Consider the following 18,521-nt stretch of genomic DNA (forward strand, 5'->3'; position numbering starts at 1 on the left):
GAGTGAGCAGCAAAGGCAACAGGACTTGACTGGTTTCCCTTTTGGCACCTAAAGGTATTGAATCTACTCGGTAATAGTCGCCTTGATTATAATCTCTGTTTATGACACTCAGGAGTTTTAAAATCCTGTATCCTCTTCTATTTAAATCAGTTTGGTTAAATAAGAGGAGGGGCTTCCCTTGTGGCGCAGTGGTTAAGACTCTGCCTGCCAATGCAGGGGACATGGGTTTGAGCCCTGGTCCAGGAAGATCCTATATGCCGTGGAGCAACTAAGCCTGTGTGCCACATCTACTGAGCCTGTGCTCTAGAGCCTGTGAGCCACAACTACTGAGCCTGTGCTCTAGAGCCCACGAGCCACAACTACTGAGCCTGTGCTCTAGAGCCCGTGAGCCACAACTACTGAGCCTGCATGCCACAAGTACTGAGCCTGTGCTCTAGAGCCCACGAGCCACAAGTACTGAGCCTGTGCTCTAGAGCCCATGAGCCACAACTACTGAGCCTGTGTGACACAACTACTGAGCCTGTGCTCTAGAGCCCACGAGCCACAACTACTGAGCCTGTGTGCCACAACTACTGAGCCTGTGCTCTAGAGCCCGTGAGCCACAGCTACTGAGCCCGTGAGCCACAACTACTGAGCCTGTACTCTAGAGCCCGTGAGCCACAACTACTGAAGCCCATGCACCTAGAACCCGTGCTCCGCAACAAGAGAAGCCACCACACCACAAGGAAGCCACCCTCTCCACAACTAGAGAAAGCCTGCACGCAGCAACGAAGACCCAACGCAGCCAAAGATAAATAAATAAAATAAATAAATTTATAAAAAAATAAATAAAAATAAAAAAGAGGAAAGAAAAGCTACCAACACAGCAATCTGTTTACCTAACTGGCAAGGGGGTGCAAGTAAGCTGGGTAAAAAGGAGAGCACTGGAGGGGCCAGGATGGATGGATGGCACTGGATGGGGGTGCTCCCAGCTGGGCTGCTTCCTCCCATGCCACACGTGCACTAAGCAGCAACAAGGAAAGGCCCACCCCGTCTGGCTCTGAGTAGGCCTGAGGTGCTCAGCCCTCTCTCCCCGCCCCGTCCCTCCCTCCCCAGAGGCAAGGCACTCACTTGCCAGGTTTATCCAGAAGCCCCCCGGTGGGGCACTGGCAGCACATAAGAATGTACTCCTGCAGGGCCTGCTGATGAAACATCCAGCGGCTCATGCTGAGGGCAGGGTCACCTAGAGAAGACAAAGGATCAGTGTGGGCTGGAGCCTAGGAGAAGTCCAGCAAAGGATCAATGACTTCTTTGTACTTTAGGATCCATTAGGAACTGTCAGGGTTTCCCTCTAGTCTCCTTGGACTAATCTTGAAAACTACATTCTTGGGACACTCGATTTCTTCACCCAAGTCCCGAGACACGTCCCTTCTCCTGAACCTTGAAGAGTCAAAGAGCAGCAGGTCAGAGCGGCACTTGGCTTTACTTGAAGTGTCCCCTTACCCTGGATGACCACCCTAAACCACATCCCTTGCAGGCACAGACAAACTGTTTAGCTCAGCTTACCAGACTGCCCTCTGCTACTGCTCCTGACTTGGTTCACAATTCCTTTCCCTGGGCTCCTTAAGACATTTCCTCCAGTGCATCTCTGAAACTTGTTACCCAGACTCTAGTTAGCCAAGAGAACTCTAATGGGGTGATAATGTCTGTTTCTTCTACTGATACTTGTCTTAGCCTGGATTCAGTCTATCTCTAAAGGGACTTAGAGAATTTCCCTAAGAAGCATTCTAATAACCACCCTCCTGCATCATATAATATGATAGCCCAAGCAGAAATGGACAATTCTGGTGATAATATTAAAGTACTGTCAATCAGCAGTACTTTAATCAGCAGTCAGACTCCTGCGGACCACTCGGTTATCAAGGGTGGAGGAGGGACAAATAATCAATAGATAGATGTGCACGGAAACATTTATGTGGGAATACACACATAGAATGTGCATTAAGTCTCTGGTTAATTTTATACTTTGATACCTGGGCTACAAAGGTAGCAAACAATCTGTAAATGACAACCGAAAGCTAATTTTTCTTCCAGTCTTCTTGTGTTTCTATGCATTTTTCTATACAGGTATGATCATTTTATATCTTACGTTTTTCATTTAACTCTACAGGCATACATTTTTCTGTTCTGCTACATAATCTTCATAACCATCATTCTAAAGAGCCCTACAGCATTTCATTAAGTGGACACATAAGGTAATGGCATCAATACAGGCTCTGGATCCAAACTCTCATATATATGAGCAGAGAATCTTCTGTGGTAAAAATTCATCAAAGTTTATAGTAAATGTGGTATATAAAGAGAATATGTAGGCAAAATAGTTAATTTTGGAATATTTATATACATAGAATACTACAGAAAATAATCATTTTTAATTTCTTAAATGAGAGATGGGAGGAGAGATGGGTGCAGTTGGAAAGCGATCGCCGTCTCCTGGGTTGAGCACTGGATGAGGTGCACGGTCAGCTGATGTTTGGGGGCCACATGCAAAAGCCACTCATCTTCAACACCCGAGTCCCGCCCTGCCCCTGAGATGCTCACACTAGAAGAGGCACATGGGAACTGAGCCCAAGGAAGGAGGAGCACTTTCAGGTCCCCCCTCTCATGCTCAGCCTGGCACACAGGCTTACTGAAGGAAGTGCTCACACGATTTTAATTACTTTCCTCTTTGTTCTTTCTCCACCTGTGAGCACAGTGGACTCTAGGAGATACATACATATATGATGGGACTTCACTCTATCTTGTTTCCAGGGTTGTTTCCAGTTCCTTGCAATCATAAAAAATGCCGCAATAAACATCTTTGTGAATCTTCTCTATGTCTAGGATTATTTTCTTCAAGTAGATTCACAGGAGTGGAATGATTCAGTTAAAGGGAATAAACATTTTTAAGGCTTTTAATAGATACTGATAAACTGCTTTAAGACTTTATATAGCTGCCAGCAAAATTTAAGATTTTCCTGTACTACTTCTAGCACTGGTTACTTTGAAAAAAAAGTTCTCAGCAATTAAAATGTTAAAAAGAAACAGTACCTGATCATTTGTTTTGCTGTGCATGCCTCTAGTTACTAATTAGGGTGAACTGTTCCCATAACTTTTGCTTACTAGTTCTATTTCCTTTTGAGAGTGTCTGTCCTTTTGTCTTCTGAGATCCAAGAGTCAATTTTATTAATCTAGCTTTTTACTGTATTTACTCTTTATCTGTATCGTATGGTATACCTATTTCTCCCTTTTGGCTCTACTTTTTTGGTTATATGGGGTTTTTTTTTAATTGCATAAATATAGTTTACACATATGCTGTAATCACAGTGTTGATTTTCTCCTTTGTGATTTCTTCTTTTAAGAAGCACATTTAGTGGGTACAGGGATTTGGGCGGGCGGTGATGAAAACTCTAAAATTGATTATAGTGATGGTTGCACAACTCTGAATACACTAAAAACTACTGAACTGTACACTTTAAATGGGTAAATTGTTCAGTATGTGAATTACATCTCAACAAAGCTGTTATTTTTAAAAGCATATTTACTAAACTTTAGGGTAACTGCATTAAACATCTGTACAAAATATACCTTTACTTCATATCCTATCCTATAAGAAATAAAAGACGGTTACCTTAAGGTAAATGATAACCTATCGCTAGAACTGGAATCTGAAAAGAAAATGCTATGTTTATTATTAAAAAGATTACAGAGTGTTTCAGTTACCCCCTATATTATTGAAGTCTAAAGGCTCAAAGTTCATAAACTCGACAAGGAACTTCCTGAGATCTTGAATTTGCACATCAACACACATAATTACGGTGAGATGAAGGGAGATATGATTACAGGCTGATAACTGTGCACTGGAGTCGGCCTTTTAAATCCTTTACATCTCTCCCTTAAAATACAGATCCCCATTATAATGTCATTTTGCATTTTAAAGGTTCCTTTTATCTGAGAAATCAAAAGTTTTTCAAACAGTAACTGACAGGTACAGCACATGTAGCTCAATTTCACAGGTGGACAAATAAAGCCTGGGGTACATCCCAAAGAACATGGCAGCAACTAGTAACTATCAATCCAAACAGAAACTCACAGGCCTGCTGCTATCCTACTGCTCCACAAAAACAAACTGACTCACTAATTTAGTCAGCATTTGATATTTTAAAGATATTAATAGCAATTTGTTCTTGTACTCAAATACTGTCTTCTATACGTAAGGCAGCCACCGCATGGACTACGGAAGAGATAGGGATTGGCCTGGGTTCATGTGCTACAGTGTGCCGGTCCCATGTCATCTTTTTAGTTATCAGTATGATCATCATCATCACCTTTTAAAAATGTATTTGTTCACTTACTAAAAGTAGTAACACACATGGTAAAAAAAGAAAAGAAAAGAAAAAAGCAGCCTACAGTACAATAGGAAAAGTACATTTCTCTCCCCCCATCTCCTACCCCTCTCCCAAAGGTACCCGTTGTTAAAGGGGAGTTGTGTATACGTCCAGGAAAGCTGGGTGGATGCCAGCCTGTGTGCACACAGACAGACTGTTCTCGGCCTGGCCTGGCCTTTGACACTTTCCGTTGTGTCCTGGAGAGCTTTCCATGTGAGCCCATTGCAATGCAGCTACTGTATGAAGAGATCATAATTTATTTAACTGTTAGCCTTTTGGTGGGCAGTTGGGTTGTTTGCTATTAAAACTCCACTTCAACACACATCCTTTGCAATGTCTGTGCAGATAAATTCCTGCCAGTGTCCTCACTGGGTTAAAGTAATTTAAACTGATGTCTCCAAACTACCCTCCAAAAAATGACGCACCTATTTACACCCCTCTAACAGTGAAAAGTGCCTGTTTTCCCACACTTTCCCCAACATAGGGTATCAAATTTTCTCATCTCTGCTAATCTGACAGTAAAAACAAATAGGGTCCCACTGCTTTTATTTGCATTTCATTAACTATCACCTGTTCGTCTGATTAATGGCCACCTACAGATGGCAGGGCTCTGATACCATGATAGGTGGCAATCAGGTATAAAGCAAGTCACTTACCCATGCTGTACTTTGTTTCCTCACCTGTAAAATGGGAATAATGATAGAACCTGTTTCTTTTTCTTTTTCTTTTTTTTGGCCATGCAGCTTGCGGTATGTCAGTTCCCCAACCAGGGATTGAACCTGGGCCACAGCAGTGAAACCCCGGAATCCTAACTACTAGGCCACCAGGGAATTCCCGGATAGCATTTGTTTCATAGGACTGTTTGGAGGATCAAATGAGAAAATACATGTGTAATACTCAGTTCTGCCCCTGGCTTGCGGTGAGCACGTGGTAAGTCTCAGTAGTTGTAGCAGCTGTAGTACAAGCAGCAGTGTAGTAGAATCCTCTGCCTGTTTTTCTGTTGGGTTGTTCATGTTTCCTACTGCTTGGTATGACTTTCTCAAATGAAATTAAGCTCTTCATCATTTATCCAAATATTTTCCCCACCTTGCTACTAGTTTTGTCTATAGAATTTCTCTTTTGTAAAATAACTTTTGTCGTTTTCCTTTATGTAAGAAAGATATATTATTGTAGAAAAATTAGAAAATAGAAGTAAAAAAGAAAGAAAACAAACATCACCTGTCATTTCACAACCCAGATACCTTCCATTAATTTTTTGGAGTCAACTCTTCACTGAAAATGGAATTACATACATACTGCTTTGAAACCTAACTTTGATCACAGTACATTGTGAATATCGTTCTACGTCGCATCTCCTTTTGACTCTCAACGTCAGCATTTTGCCCACCACTCAAAACACTCCCGTCTTCCGGAGCCCTGCCTAGTCCAGGCCCACTGTTTGCTGAGGCGTGAGCTTTGGGCCTAACATGGGCCTCCTTCCAGGCAGTGAAAAAAGCTGGAAGCACCAAGATTCACAGGCAACTAACTTTTCCCACAGGCAGAGCTTTGAATGTGACTAGTCCTCCAGAACTTGCACTATGATAAACAAAATGTGAACCAGGGCCCCCCTGAAGACTTTGGCAGGTAGCCCTCCTGTTACGCTCTCACTAGATTTTCCTGGCAGCTGCAGAATGACTGCATCTTAATCCTGCCAGGGACAGGTTTGTGAGAGGCTGACGGTGTGACCCAGAGGCTTGACCTCACCAGTTCCAAATAAAGAGATCACTAAAACCCCAAGTTATTTCTGTTTTGAAACGCCGGACTCCCGGGGGACTTCTGACTTCCCTACTATAGTGTTCAGCCAGAGACCGTGCAGGTTCCAGAGTCAGGGGACGTATCTCAGCTGAGACATATCTTAGCACCCTGAAACTGAAAGCCCACGGGCTCCAGGCCAAGGATTCTCAGGACAGACCGCGACGGGGAGGATACAGCGATGGGGAGACAGGACAGAGGCTCTGCTGACTTCAATTCGGTACCCAAAATGGCCACAACTTAAATGAAATTAAGAAATGAAAGAAAGGGGCTCAGAAAAAGACAGCCAAACAAGAAGAACACGTGTGTGGGGCAGGGTGGGGGATGGGGGCAGTAGAAAAGAATCTCATCTTCTACATTTGAGCAATGAATAACCCAACTACTAAGTCCAAAGAAAAGCTTCCCTCTGGGCCAAGGGATCTCATTCCAAGACCAGATCTGCGCCCAGCAGGGCCTCCAGACCTCCCCTCTCCCACTGGTTTCCTCAAGACACCCTGTTCTCACATAAAATGAAAAAGATGATTCCGGAGGCAGCCAGTGGCCTGAGATGTCGAGAGGTAAAGGGAAGGTTCCCAGAAGTTTGCTCTCTCACTGCTTGGATCTGCACTCCCATCTGAGGCTCCATAGAGATGAACCCAGGTCTCTCCGCTCCAGTGGTGCGGGGCAGGGGGGACAAACCCGCATCCAGGATTCTTCAATGAATCTAAAATACAACACTTCTAATGGCGGCAACCACGCAGCCAGCCAGGCATGGTGGGTCTTTGCTCCAGGGTTTCTGGTTCTCTGCCCGCTTACGCAACTGCCTTTCTGTCACTGCTGTGACCACGTGCATAGTGTGGGTTTTCAGTTCTGACGTGACACACAGAGAGTTCTGCACCGGAAACTGCAGCTTCACATGGAGTTGAGGTGGTGGTCACCGTGGAGCCAGGCACCTGCCTCCCCCTAGCCACAGCCAGAGTGAAGCAGCAGTGGCCCCTAAACCAATGGGACGGAATCCTAGCCTGAGGCGGGAAGGTCCACACTGGGCACCTCAAAATCCGGGACAGACAGCCTATTTCAACCCTCTAACAGAGCGCCCTGGCCTCCGACTCGGTCAGCAGCTGAGGGGAGTCACCCAATCCTGCGTACAGCCCCTGGGCTCACCTTGGGCGTGCAGTGCACGGTGGAGCAGAGGCAGGAGCCCCGCCTGCCAGAAGGAGTAGCAGCCATCCACCAGCTTGTTGCAGCGGCCCTGAAATCCACCTTCAAACCGCATCTGCCGGCTTGTCACCCATTGCTGAGCGTGAGACAGAGAAGGGAGAGGCAGCTGTAGGTTAAAAGAGACCCGAAATCCAGCGAGCCCAGATCCCCAGAGGCCAATCTGGGAGAGAGGGGTCCCATCTCTTGGCTTCCTGGCACCCGAGTTCTGGTGCTCTGGCCTCGGACTTCCTCACCCTCACTGCCACAGACTACACTACAGTGCAACATCTAGTCTAACCCTCTTGAGGCAACCAGCATGAATCTCTGCTCAGGGCCTAACAGACAACTAACCACCTTTTCCCGGGTTCCAAGTGGGTTCTGGTGCTGAGAGAACAAGTGCGCCAAATTGGCCTGAAAGGAAACCTGCAAGCATCTCTTTTTTTTTTTTTTTTTGGCGGTACACGGGCCTCTAACTGTTGTGGTCTCTCCCGTTGCGGAGCATAGGCTCTGGACGCGCAGGTTCAGTGGCCATGGCTCACGGGTCCAGCCGCTCCGCGGCACGTGGGGTCCTCACGGACCGGGGCACGAACCCGTGTCCCCTGCATCGGCAGGCGGACTCTCAACCACTGCGCCACCAGGGAAGCCCAAGCATCTCTTAATAAATAAGGTGTAACTAGGAAGTTTAAGGCCAGACCACCAGTGGCTCATTTCTATTCACCTTCCCTGCTCAGGGAAGTTTATTAAAAGCAGATAAATGGAACTTTGTGCTACAAGTCATCAGCTGATCTCAAACTACTCTTGGCTTTTACTTGGCACCTGAGGAAATTCATCCAAGATTTCTTAGCATGGCCCTTGTCCCTCGCAGGACTGGGGGCAGAAGCCGTTAGCCCTGGTGAATGAGGATGGCTCTGTGTGGTCTAGCCTCTCTGCTATCCCAGGAGAAGCTGGCTGGCTGACAGAAGAAAAGAGTTTACTTTGAACCTGTAGGATGGCTCTTGGTGTCACTCAGTGGTCACAGAGATGCATGCTTATCTCCAAGTTTTCTAAACACACTCTACTATGAATATGGAGATAGTGAAGGGTTTGGCCTCAAGGAATGAGTAGAACCAACTGGCCGAGCAGATAATATCTCCACTTCCCTCCCAGCCCCCCAAGGCAGTTCCAGCCACCTGCCAGCGACTCACGGGGCAGCCTCACCAAACTGAAAGGTACAGAGTATGGTATTTCCCCTGTACCTACGTTCTTACTAGACTGAGTTCCTGAAAGGAGTCACTAAGGACCCTCTTCAGAAGGAGTCCAGCCCTCCTTTAATTAATAATTGTAGACTTTAGGTTATATCCCTGTTCAAAGTAACACCCACCCACAGAGAGTCACAATCCAAAATTCTTAAAAAGACACAGAAAAACTGCACTGCAGGTGCAGGCACTAACATATCCCCAGTCAGTCTTAAATGAACCAGCGCTTTAGGATTGATGCCATTTAATGAAAGCAGGCAAAGCATTACTCAGGAAAACGGGCACTACAGTAGGGAGTCCATTCTTCACTTTTACTTACCCCACAGATGAAGTGTTTCTAACCTAGACTAATTATTTTTTTCCAGTGCCTAAGTCCATGAATTTATTCTGTTTCCCTTGTCTATATGAATTCATAAAATCCTTCAAGTATGGGTCCTAGTTCTCCCAGAGCAAACAGAGGGGAGGGAGTAGTTTGGATAAGAAGGTCGCACCTACTATGTACCAGGCTGTTTATACCTGTTCTCTCCTTTGACCTTCAAAGAACTGTTACTTCTACCTTACAGAGGAAAAAAAATGAAGTTAAAAGAGATTAGACCATTTTCCCAAGGTCATATGGCTGTGAAGTGGCACAGACAGGGTTCAAATCCAGAACGCTGTTATTGTAACTGAGGCATCTACTTATTCCTTGTTTCTGCCTGGGAAATGGAGCTTTTATGTTTCACGCCTTGTTGGTGATCAGTTTTCAAAATGTCTGATAAACTCGAAATCTGGGCACAAAGTTGGCCATTTTGGCATAAACCTTCAAGGCTGTAAGAACCTTCAGGAAGAGTATGCTATAGGAGGCTTCCTAAAGGTGCGGACAAAATGCTGCTGGTCACATCTTATAGATACAATAGAAACTGTCTTGGAAGCTCAAGATGGGTCTCACAATGGTTCCTATGATGGGAACCTGACATCTGAACTTGGGGAGAGGAGATGAGTATCAGTGGCAGCTGGTTTGCTTTGAGGTCATGGTGAGGGAATAAATGCTTCCCCAAAGATAGCTCCTTCGTGGCTCTGTGTGTGTGTGTGTTTATGTACTAGGCCTCCAATGATAATTTAGCTATAATCTAACAAGTCCCTGAAGCTGACTGTGCTCTGAGTTCATTCTGAATATTGGGCAGGAGCTTGGAGTTGAGACATAAATGCCTGGGCCACCTGCTCTGTGCATTACCCGGCTGTGCCTAGCTCATGTCAAGGTAGTTACTAAACGTTCACATAGTGCAGCAGGTAATAAAAGCTCGGCTTCAAAATGCCTCAAAACTCTTCTCATAACTTCTTCTCCCAGGAGAATCTTTCCAAGGCACATGATAACCTCTAATTTTAAGAGGCTGAAGCTATACTTCTCTTTGAAGTAGGAGGAAGGTACTCTGGCCCATACCAGATGTCTGAGGGATTCAAGAAGCCTCTGGAATTGGCCTAACACACTGTACAGAAAGTTCAGAGCAGGAAGATGGAAAGGCAGGAAGAAGGGAACTGAAACCGAGCACAGATGTTCACCCCTTGCACTTTCTTGGTACAGTGCTGAGCACTCCAACAACTGCATCTGAAGCTTCGTTACAGGACTGTTAGTTCACAGCTCCAGGCAGGAACTGTTAGCCCTTCCCACAGCCAACCGTCCCTTCAGCCGGCATGCCTGAGCAGTCACATCTCAGGGCCTGAGAGGAAGACGGATCACCAAGTACTTACTAATAAGCTCTTCAAGTTCAAGAAGCGTTCCTTCTTGAGGATGACCAGTGCGGCCAGGCCACAGAAAGTATAGCCACCGTGGGCTTCCATCCCTGGCACCCCGCCAATTCCACCTTCCCAATTCTGACACCTGGAAGGAGATTGAGAAAAGCAGACTGAGTGTCAACCAACGAGCACAAGTGCAGGACCACCCTGGATGGCAAAGGATGAGTTTGCTTAGTTTAATGCAACTATATTCAATAGCTGTAACTATACTCAATAGCTGTAACTATATTCAATATCATGTAATAAACTATAATGGAAAAGAATATATATATAAGACTGAATCACTTTGTTGTACACCAGAAATTAACACATTATAAACCAACTATACTTCTATTAAAAAAACAAACAACATTGCAACTATGAATGGAAAGATGCTAATTAACTTTTAGAAATGCCTTTTCCTCAAAAAAAAAAAAAAGGAAACTCAGACATAGTCTACTAATGTAACAAACACAGTACCTCAAATCATTACTTTTTGGAAAAAGTTATAAAATCATACGTATAGTGAGATAACCATCAGGTTAAAATAAAATTGAAAAATAACTGCTAATTCTGGTTATCTTTCAGTACAGGTCTATTGCTGATATTTTTCCTCTTTATTTTTCTGTATTTTCAAAAAGTTTCTATAGTGAAAATACATACCTTTATAACCATTCAAAGTAAACTTATTTTTTTAAATTACAATTTCCTACATTTTCAAATTACTTTATTATCATAGTAATTATTTGGGATTAGACTATATATTTAAGAGTGTATTTTCTAGTCATAAAAACATGAGTAATCTTTGGCTCAGCAATATAGGGTCATTTCTAGGAATTAATCTTATAAAGTAAGTAAGAAATGTGTTCAAAAGTCAGATTGTAAGAATGTTTACTGTATTCCCATTTATAACAGTGAAATATCAGAAACAACTCAGAAGCTCAACAGTAAGGGACTCGTTATATAAATTATGGTATATCCGTATAACAGAACACTACAGTCGTTTAAAATAATGCTACAGAAGTATACTTAAAAATGTTCCAAATACATTACATGAAAAAGTTATAAAATGATAATATACTGCATGATTTTTCTGGAATTCCGGAAACATATACAGCAAATGAGCGGTTAGTGGTGGATTACAAGCAGTTAGATTTTCTTTTTGCTTGTTTATAATAAACATGTTTTATCTGTGAAATAAGAGATTTTCTTTTCAGTATATTTTCATATAACATAGAATTTTACTTCCAATGATCTACAGGTATGTACATAGAGTCACACTCCCTACAGGTGTGTCTGCCTCACAAATCCTGACAGGTGCACAGGTGGATGAGCACTTAATCCAACTTCCGGGTAGAAGAGAAAGGAACCTGTAACACCTCCTGTCTTCCAGGTACCTCTCGTTAAAGGAGAGGCCTTGGGAACTCAGAGGCCCTTTTCAGAGAGGCCCAAGATCCCGGGAGATCACAGCAGAGTGCTGAGTCAAGAGCTGGCTACCATCCCCTGAACAGATTCTTCAGCATCCTCTATCCCCTAACCCCACCACCACCCAAAGACACACAATCCAAGTTTTCTTTCCAGTGCATTTGGCTTCATGGCGCACAGGAACAGCTCAAGTTTGAAAGGTCTGATGAGTGAAGAACATGCAAAGGACCTCTGAATTATTTTTTCTTAACTTACCTTTAAAAATGTTTTTTGAGTTAAAAAAAAAACAAAACAGTATAAAAGAATAAGCAATAAAAAGTTACAACTGCTGAGCCTGGCCTCCTAGTTCCTCTCACCAGCTGAGTTTCTATGTCTCAGTCCCGCTTTCTCTCCACACATACACGCATGCACACACACACAATATACATTTATTTACATATTCCACTTTCCATCCCTGTTTTTACATGCATGAGAGCAATTTAGTAAAATTCTTTGGGAGTATCTTCTAGTTAAATATAACTGATTGAACACAAGAGTCCAGTAAAATGAAAGTAAAGGAATTTTAAAAAAGGATAAACCCACAAGGGTAAAGAGAATAGGAGAGGATATGAATACAGACAGGAGATAACAAAATTGTGAAAGCTGGAAAAGGAGAGAGGTAAGACGTAACTGACTTAACAGAACCGACAAACCTACACCAGCCCTGGGAGGAAAGGAGGGAAGAAGAAATAGAAAGCAAGGTGATATGTTCCGATGACAAGCCGGGGGACACAAGGTACCCCTAAAGTGGGATGAGTTTGAACCAAGTTGACTGGTGGTAAATTTATAAGAGAATCAGCTATACCTCCAGGTACCCAGCAGAAGATGGGAGGTTTCAGGGGCTGAATGAAGAGGAACTGAATTCCAGGATTTCCAGCACAGCTGAGAGCAGGTGGAGGCACTGTACTGAGCAGGGGGATTAAGTGAGTCTAAGATCTGAGCACAAGCACCCTCAACCCCTTTCCCTATTAGTATTTCACAAAGCTGGCCGCTAACTTCATACCCCAACCAGGAATCTGGAAGATTCTTCTCTAGGGAAATGGATAAGCCCAAGGGAAAAACCCTACAGATATTGATATATGAGAATCCCCCCATGAATGGCTGCATCCCAGCCCACCGTGGCACACACAGTTTTTTTAGCACCTGACACTTAAATATGAACACCAGACATTTGAGCAAAGTCTCTTATGTGAAAGAGACTTTTATGTAAAATATGAAACAAAAATAAGACAAATAAACAAAAATAAATTGGAGGAAATAATGTAGGGAGCAGAAGTAAACTTTAAGTTATATCTTTAGATAAAATATTATATACAAAATAAAAACACTGCAAGGACAAATATCCCTGAAACAAGAACAGGAGAGAATATAAAAAGGAAGTATTCTTTATAAATGGAGATTAAAAGTTAAAATAGAACTGCAGAAATAAAAACTCAACAGAGAGATTAGAAGATAAAAGGTAAGGGAATCTCTTAGAAAGCACAATAAGAAAGATGAAGAGATGAAAGATAGGCAAAAAGTTTTTGAAAAATTAGAAGACCAATTCCACTTATTGGATGTTATAAAAAGAGCAAACAAAGAAAATGGAGGGGAAGAAGTTATCAAAGAAATAATAAAGTTTCTTGGAAGTAAAGCACATGCAATTCTAGATTGAAGATAACTGCTGAGTGCCCAGCACAATGAATGCAAAAAGAAATCCATATCATGGTTCATCATCATGAATTTTTCAAACAGCAAGAATAAGAGAAACAAAACAAAAACAACAATGGCTTGGGAATACAGTAGATTGGGAGGCAGTAAAGCACAGTGGTTACCCTAACAGGTTTTGGTCACTTAATTTCTTTGTATTTTAGCTTAATGTCATATTCAATATCCCATCATTTGCTATATAGGGAAACTATGGCATGGAGAAGTTAATTTGTCCAAGGCACAAAGCTAATAAATGACAAAACTGGGCTTCAAACCCAGGCAGTCAGAATTTCACATCTAGTTAAGGGCCTAACAAACCAATCCTGCAAATAACTATATACTCTGGACAAAACACACGAAAACAACTTCCTGAGGGCTCAGCAAACTGAAAAAAGCTGGGGATTTGAAAGTTGGAGCAGTCCGTCCCTCCCCTCCCCCACCCTATTTTTTTTCTTCCTGATTTGCCCTGAGGATGGCTACAGTCACCTAACAGTGGCAGCAGCAGGTCAGGGGAAGGCAGCTGAAGCTAACAGAAGGCCCACCATGTTTCTGGCAAGAAGAACCAGGCTGACAGTAATTGAGGAGGAATCCCAGAAAGAGGAGAGCCAGAGAAGGAAAACCCAAATTCCATGTTTAAACTTTGCTTAAAATTTTACCTGATCCTGAATCACACATGCATCGGGCAAACTGAAAGCAGCTTCTGACCAAGAACTGATCCAAGACCTGAGCCCCTGCCCACTGCAGGTGTGTCTAACCAAGTTGATTGCCTGCTAAAGGAAAAATATCAACACTCTTTAAAGCAATCTAACAGAATCCAATCTCTGCAATATAACATCACAATGTCCAGGGTACAGTCCAAAGATTACTTGACATAGACACTCAGGCAAGTGAGACATGTCAACTCCAAGACAGCCAGATGTTGAAATGACCAGGCAAGAATTTTAAAGTAGATATTATAATTTTATATTTACCTTAGTGAAGTGAAGAAAAATACACTTGTAATGAATGAAAAGATGGGAAATCTCAACTGAGAAAAACAGAAAGTATAAAAAAGAACCAAACCCAGGTAGTCCAGAGCAAAAGGCTATATACTCTCAATCTTTAAACTATCGCTCTCTTACTATTCAGTATTACATACCAAATCCTCAGTAAATGCTGGTTACCATTATTATCAGCCTTTCTAACAATGACACTGGTAGCCAAAAGATAATGGAGCAGTGCTTAAAAATTTTGAAGGAATACAATTGATCCAGTTTCCAATTAAGAAGTCTCTAACCAAATAAACTATAAATCAAGTGGGAGACTAGAATAAAAATACATGCAAAATCTTTAAAACGTACCGCCGAAGTTCTCTTATTGGGGATCTGTTGGAATACGATATGTGATTCATTAAAATGAGTGAGTAAACCAGGAAAAAGGAGGATGGGGCTTTAACAAAGCAGAGAAGTGAAGTGAATTTCCTGCTGAAAGGAAGCTGCTGGATGCCTGCTGTGCAGCAAGCTGAGAGCAATCTGTCCAGTCTGTAGCAGGAGGGCAGAGGCCCCAGGAGGGATAACTCAAAACGCACGTGCACACACACACACACACACACACACACACACACACACACACAAAAGAGAACTGATACATTACCTGAAGTGTTTAACTGTATTGAGAATAATTTTATAGCTCTGGCAGAAAATTCGGGAATTAAGAGGTAATAATTAATTCCAGGAAAGTAAAAGTTATACATAAAAGTAAATATGGGGCTTCCCTGGTGGCGCAGTGGTTGAGAGTCTGCCTGCCAATGCAGGGGACACGGGTTCGTGCCTCGGTCCGGGAAGATCCCACATGCCGCGGAGCGGCTGGGCCCATGCCGCTGAGCCTGCACTCCGCAATGGGAGAGGTCACAACAGTGAGAGGCCCGCGTACCGCAAAAAAAAAAAAAAAAAAAGTAAATATGATCATAGTATCTCATTTGGTTTAGCTGAAAATTGTATTTTCATAGTAGTAAGTACTACTTTGATAAAAATTAAAATGTAAAAAATAAAATACAGCTTGGATATAATTCCTCAATAATACATATAAATCTACTATACCTTTTTTTAAAATTATGAAATAATTTGAAGGATCCATGAAAGTATAGCAAATAATATATAGAACATACATGTACCTAACACCTAGCTTTGATTTAGCCATATGCATTTCAGGTTTTTTTTATTTTAAACAAACAATTACAGATACAACTGAAGTCTCCTGAGTAGAAGTACAGACTCCCTTAATCTCATTTTCTTTACTTTCTCCCCGAAGTAAGCACCATCCTGAATTTGGTGTTTATCCTTCCCAGCATGTTTTTATATTACTACATGTGATTCTTCCCATAAACAGCATAGAATTGTTTTGCATGTTTTCAAATTTTAAGCAAATGTGATCTGCATGTTTTCTTTAACATCCTTTTTTTTCCTCAACAGTGTTTTTGAGACTCACCCATATTGATACGTGTAGCTCTAGTTCATTCATTTTAATTGCTATATTATATTTCAACATGACTACACCACAACTCACTTATCCGTCTTGTGCTTGTGAACATTTAATCTGTTTTCAGCGTTTTACTATTATAAACAAGTCCTATGCTTGTCTCTTTCATGCATGTGGTGTGATTTTCTGGAGAAGTGGAATTTTGGGGTCATCAGCAAGGGCATCTTTGAGATATTTCCAAATTGCTCTCCAAACTGGTTGAACTCCATTTAGACTCTGACCAATACTGTTTACCCAAGGTTTTGATCCTTGCCAATCACATTAAAGAAAGTTTGGAAAAAAAGAAAACTTTTAAAGTATGTTTGAAATGCACAATCCTTCAACCCAGACATCTCTTGTAATTTTATATTCCCTTCTCTGGTCCTTCTACACTTTATTTTTCAGAAGTCTTGACCGCCTGCTGTCTAAGAGGCAGGACAAATCTCAGCTTCTCTCACCTTGCGATCCATTCAGCAGTGCCCTCAAACAGGTCTGGAGTGATGATGTTGGTCAGAGAAGCTACTGAGGCGGCACAGTACGCACTTCTGGAAGGACAGAAATAGGGGGAAGTGTTAAGCTTTAAGGAGGAGCTTGAACAAGGCTCACTGAACTTTTTGGACGGATTGCTCTCTGCCTCGTAAGCTGTAATCACTGCCTGGCCTCACTCCAAGCCCATGGCCAGTCCTCCTGGGTCTCCAACCAGGAGCTCTGACATTCTATTTCAACAGAGTTGCTCATGGCACAGCCTCAGTGAAAGAACATGACATTCTATTCTCCCTACCTCCACATGGTCAAATCTACACCAGATGAAATAACAGCCATCACAATTCCTGTCGACAGTGAGTTCAGCTCTTCCTTCAAAGACCTACAACGGCTCCCCAAATTCCATGCTGTCATTCAGGTATTTCTGACATGCTCATTCAGTTGTCAGTACTGTTTTTAGATCCAGGACTTGTCTGTTTACGGCATGGACAAGCTAAAGGTTAACTGTATCTTTTCCAAACAGACACAACTCCACAGCAGGCCACCAGACCACACTGGCTGCCTAGACCAGGCAAGAGGGACCGAAATGTATGAGCCCACTCAGGTCCATTCCTGAGGCTTCTAGAGCAAGAAAAGGGTTTTGATTTCAAGCGTCCCACCAGTACACACACACACACACACACACACACACACACACACACTCTTTAAAGGGAAAAGAAAGAACATGTCTTTTTTCCCCCCCCATGTTATCCTACATGATTTGGAATAATTCTTGCCATTCCATTCTGCCAGCCCTAATTCTTCTCAGGACACCTTTTATTTCAGCTGATCCCTCTATTATGGAACACGTCTACAAACTGTCTTTTCTTCCCTTCCAGGGTCTTTTCAAACATCCGACATCTCAGCTCTGTTTTATGTTGAAGACAAAACCAGTTTGTTCCAATTCTGTTTACAGATCCTTTTTCTAAGGGCTCCTCAGGAACATAAAAGGGAGGAGAGAGAAGGGTCCAGCTTCCGTATTGTTCAATATGGACATAACACTGAGCCAAGTGCACTGGGGCTTTCCAGTGAGCCGCAGGCATCATTCTCCTCCCAGCACTTTTATCAGCCTGCTCACACCGGCCAAAGGCACAGCAGAGGCTGAGTTATACCAGCAGGCATCAGAAGCATGGAGAGTCCTTTCTGCCAAATGTTACCATCTACCATAAGCTAAATTCAAAAGCCTGACCTAACTGCTCTCAGGTCTCAAGCCTCTCAAAGGGCTTCAAGGGTATTTGCTCTTGAATCCGAACATAACCTCTGAGGTGGGGAGGTGGCGGACACAGGGCGGTCGCCTCATAAATGGAAGAACTGAGACCTGCTGCCAGATCTCACGCTGAGACCGAGAGCGAACAAAACACACCTTTTTCGAGCATCTTCTTCCTCTCTCCCTCTATCCAGCCGTCACATCTCTCAGATTTGTCCACTACCCTCCATCCTCTCTGCTGTTACCCAAATCCAAGTCACCATTAACCTGGGTCAGTTTCCCTCTAGCCCTGAAGCCAGAGGATTTTCACTAAAACACTACAATCTATTCACTGTAACTGCAGAACTTTTAATAAAATACAAATCAGACTGTGTCACTCCCTACTTACAACTTGTCAGTGGCTTCCCACTACCCTTAAAATAAACTCCAGCCTTCTCAAGACTTCGGGGCCCCTTGGGCTATTCCCGGCCTGGCCGTCCAGCTTCATTTCTCCCCCTGCCCACCAGGCCTCTGCACTTCAGCCACACTGAACTTCTCCTTTCCTGAACACACTCTATGCTCTGTCGCCAAAACTTTTGCAAATGCTGGGTCCCTATCTCCCCACTACCCGCCCAGAATGCTTCCGGTTATATAACCTAGATTAGGAGGTCAGGAGTACATAACTGCTCCTTTCTTAAGAACTGAGAAAAAAATGGTGCTTGCTATGAGTTCATTAATTCTTGCTATGAGTTAATTAATTCAACTGGATTAGTGGCAGTCCACAGGAGCTGTGAATGCCGG

At 43.0% G+C, this 18,521-nt stretch overlaps 1 protein-coding gene across 3 annotated transcripts in view; it reads right to left on the minus strand.

The window, feature by feature from the left end:
• FNTB (farnesyltransferase, CAAX box, beta) overlaps positions 1 to 18,521 on the minus strand; it is an 84,338-nt gene that overhangs the window by 6,984 nt on the left and 58,833 nt on the right. For 2 of the 3 annotated variants that reach the window (XM_060141190.1, XM_060141208.1), the window contains exons 7-10: positions 16,471 to 16,557; positions 10,340 to 10,469; positions 7,341 to 7,473; positions 1,111 to 1,222 (exon numbers count right to left, since the gene is read on the minus strand). In XM_060141190.1, coding sequence (XP_059997173.1) covers positions 1,111 to 1,222; positions 7,341 to 7,473; positions 10,340 to 10,469; positions 16,471 to 16,557 — 462 coding nt within the window. The remainder of the gene's footprint in view (positions 1 to 1,110; positions 1,223 to 7,340; positions 7,474 to 10,339; positions 10,470 to 16,470; positions 16,558 to 18,521) is intronic. The other variant, XM_060141198.1, reaches the window with a different exon arrangement.

Source organism: Lagenorhynchus albirostris, chromosome 1 (assembly GCF_949774975.1).
Source record: "Lagenorhynchus albirostris chromosome 1, mLagAlb1.1, whole genome shotgun sequence".
Taxonomy (NCBI): Eukaryota; Metazoa; Chordata; class Mammalia; order Artiodactyla; family Delphinidae; genus Lagenorhynchus; species Lagenorhynchus albirostris.